Source organism: Elephantulus edwardii, unplaced genomic scaffold (assembly GCF_000299155.1).
Source record: "Elephantulus edwardii isolate Elephantulus edwardi_28Jun2011 unplaced genomic scaffold, EleEdw1.0 scaffold00008, whole genome shotgun sequence".
Classification (NCBI taxonomy): domain Eukaryota; kingdom Metazoa; phylum Chordata; class Mammalia; order Macroscelidea; family Macroscelididae; genus Elephantulus; species Elephantulus edwardii.
In genome coordinates this window covers 14,138,920-14,139,575 of record NW_006399758.1, presented here as the reverse complement: position 1 = coordinate 14,139,575, position 656 = coordinate 14,138,920, and the positions used below count along the sequence as shown (strand labels likewise).

Here is a 656-nt window from a genome sequence, read left to right as displayed (position 1 = left end):
GGGTCCAGCATTTGCCATGGACAGGATGCCAGGACCTGTGTGCTTCAGGATGAAGTTCTCATCATCGAACTTCTCCCCATAGATGGACTTGCCACCAGTACCATTATGGCATGTGAAGTCTCCACCCTGGCACATAAACCCAGGAATGATTCTGTGAAAGCAGGAACCCTTGTAACCAAATCCTTTCTCCTCAGTACTCAGAGCACGGAAGTTTTCTGCTGTCTTTGGGACTTTATCTGCAAAGGGCTCGAAGGAAACAGGACCTAAAGTTTCGCCATCAGCGGTGATGTCGAAGTACACGACGGGATTGACCATGGCTGGGGCAAGCGTAACAAACAACTATACTGCTGAGGCAACGGCGTCTGCAAAGCAAGACTTTTATTTTAAGGATTATCTTCCCTCTGTAACTTGATTTGTGTCATCGTTAGACTCTCTAATTGGAATACTATTGCTTTTTATTGTTGACTCATGTACTTTTGACTTGTTAGGCTGCAGCAGTTCCATGATTCATCTTCAAGGAAATGCACGTGTCTCCCTAAGCACAATTGATAACAGTGCATCTAAATTCCAAAATCAATCTCCATAATAGTCTGTGTTTCCTATTGCCAAAGGGCCCTTCAGAGTAGTGAGAGATCTTCACACTGAAACCTACAGCG

At 44.8% G+C, this 656-nt stretch overlaps 1 protein-coding gene across 1 annotated transcript in view; it reads right to left on the bottom strand.

Moving 5' to 3' along the window:
* Positions 1-315, bottom strand: part of LOC102860423 (peptidyl-prolyl cis-trans isomerase A-like) — a 31,953-nt gene extending 31,638 nt beyond the window's left edge. The window contains exon 1 of the mRNA XM_006880538.1: positions 36-315. Within this exon, the coding sequence (XP_006880600.1) occupies positions 36-315 (280 nt within the window). The remainder of the gene's footprint in view (positions 1-35) is intronic.
* Between the last annotated feature and the right edge of the window lie 341 nt (positions 316-656).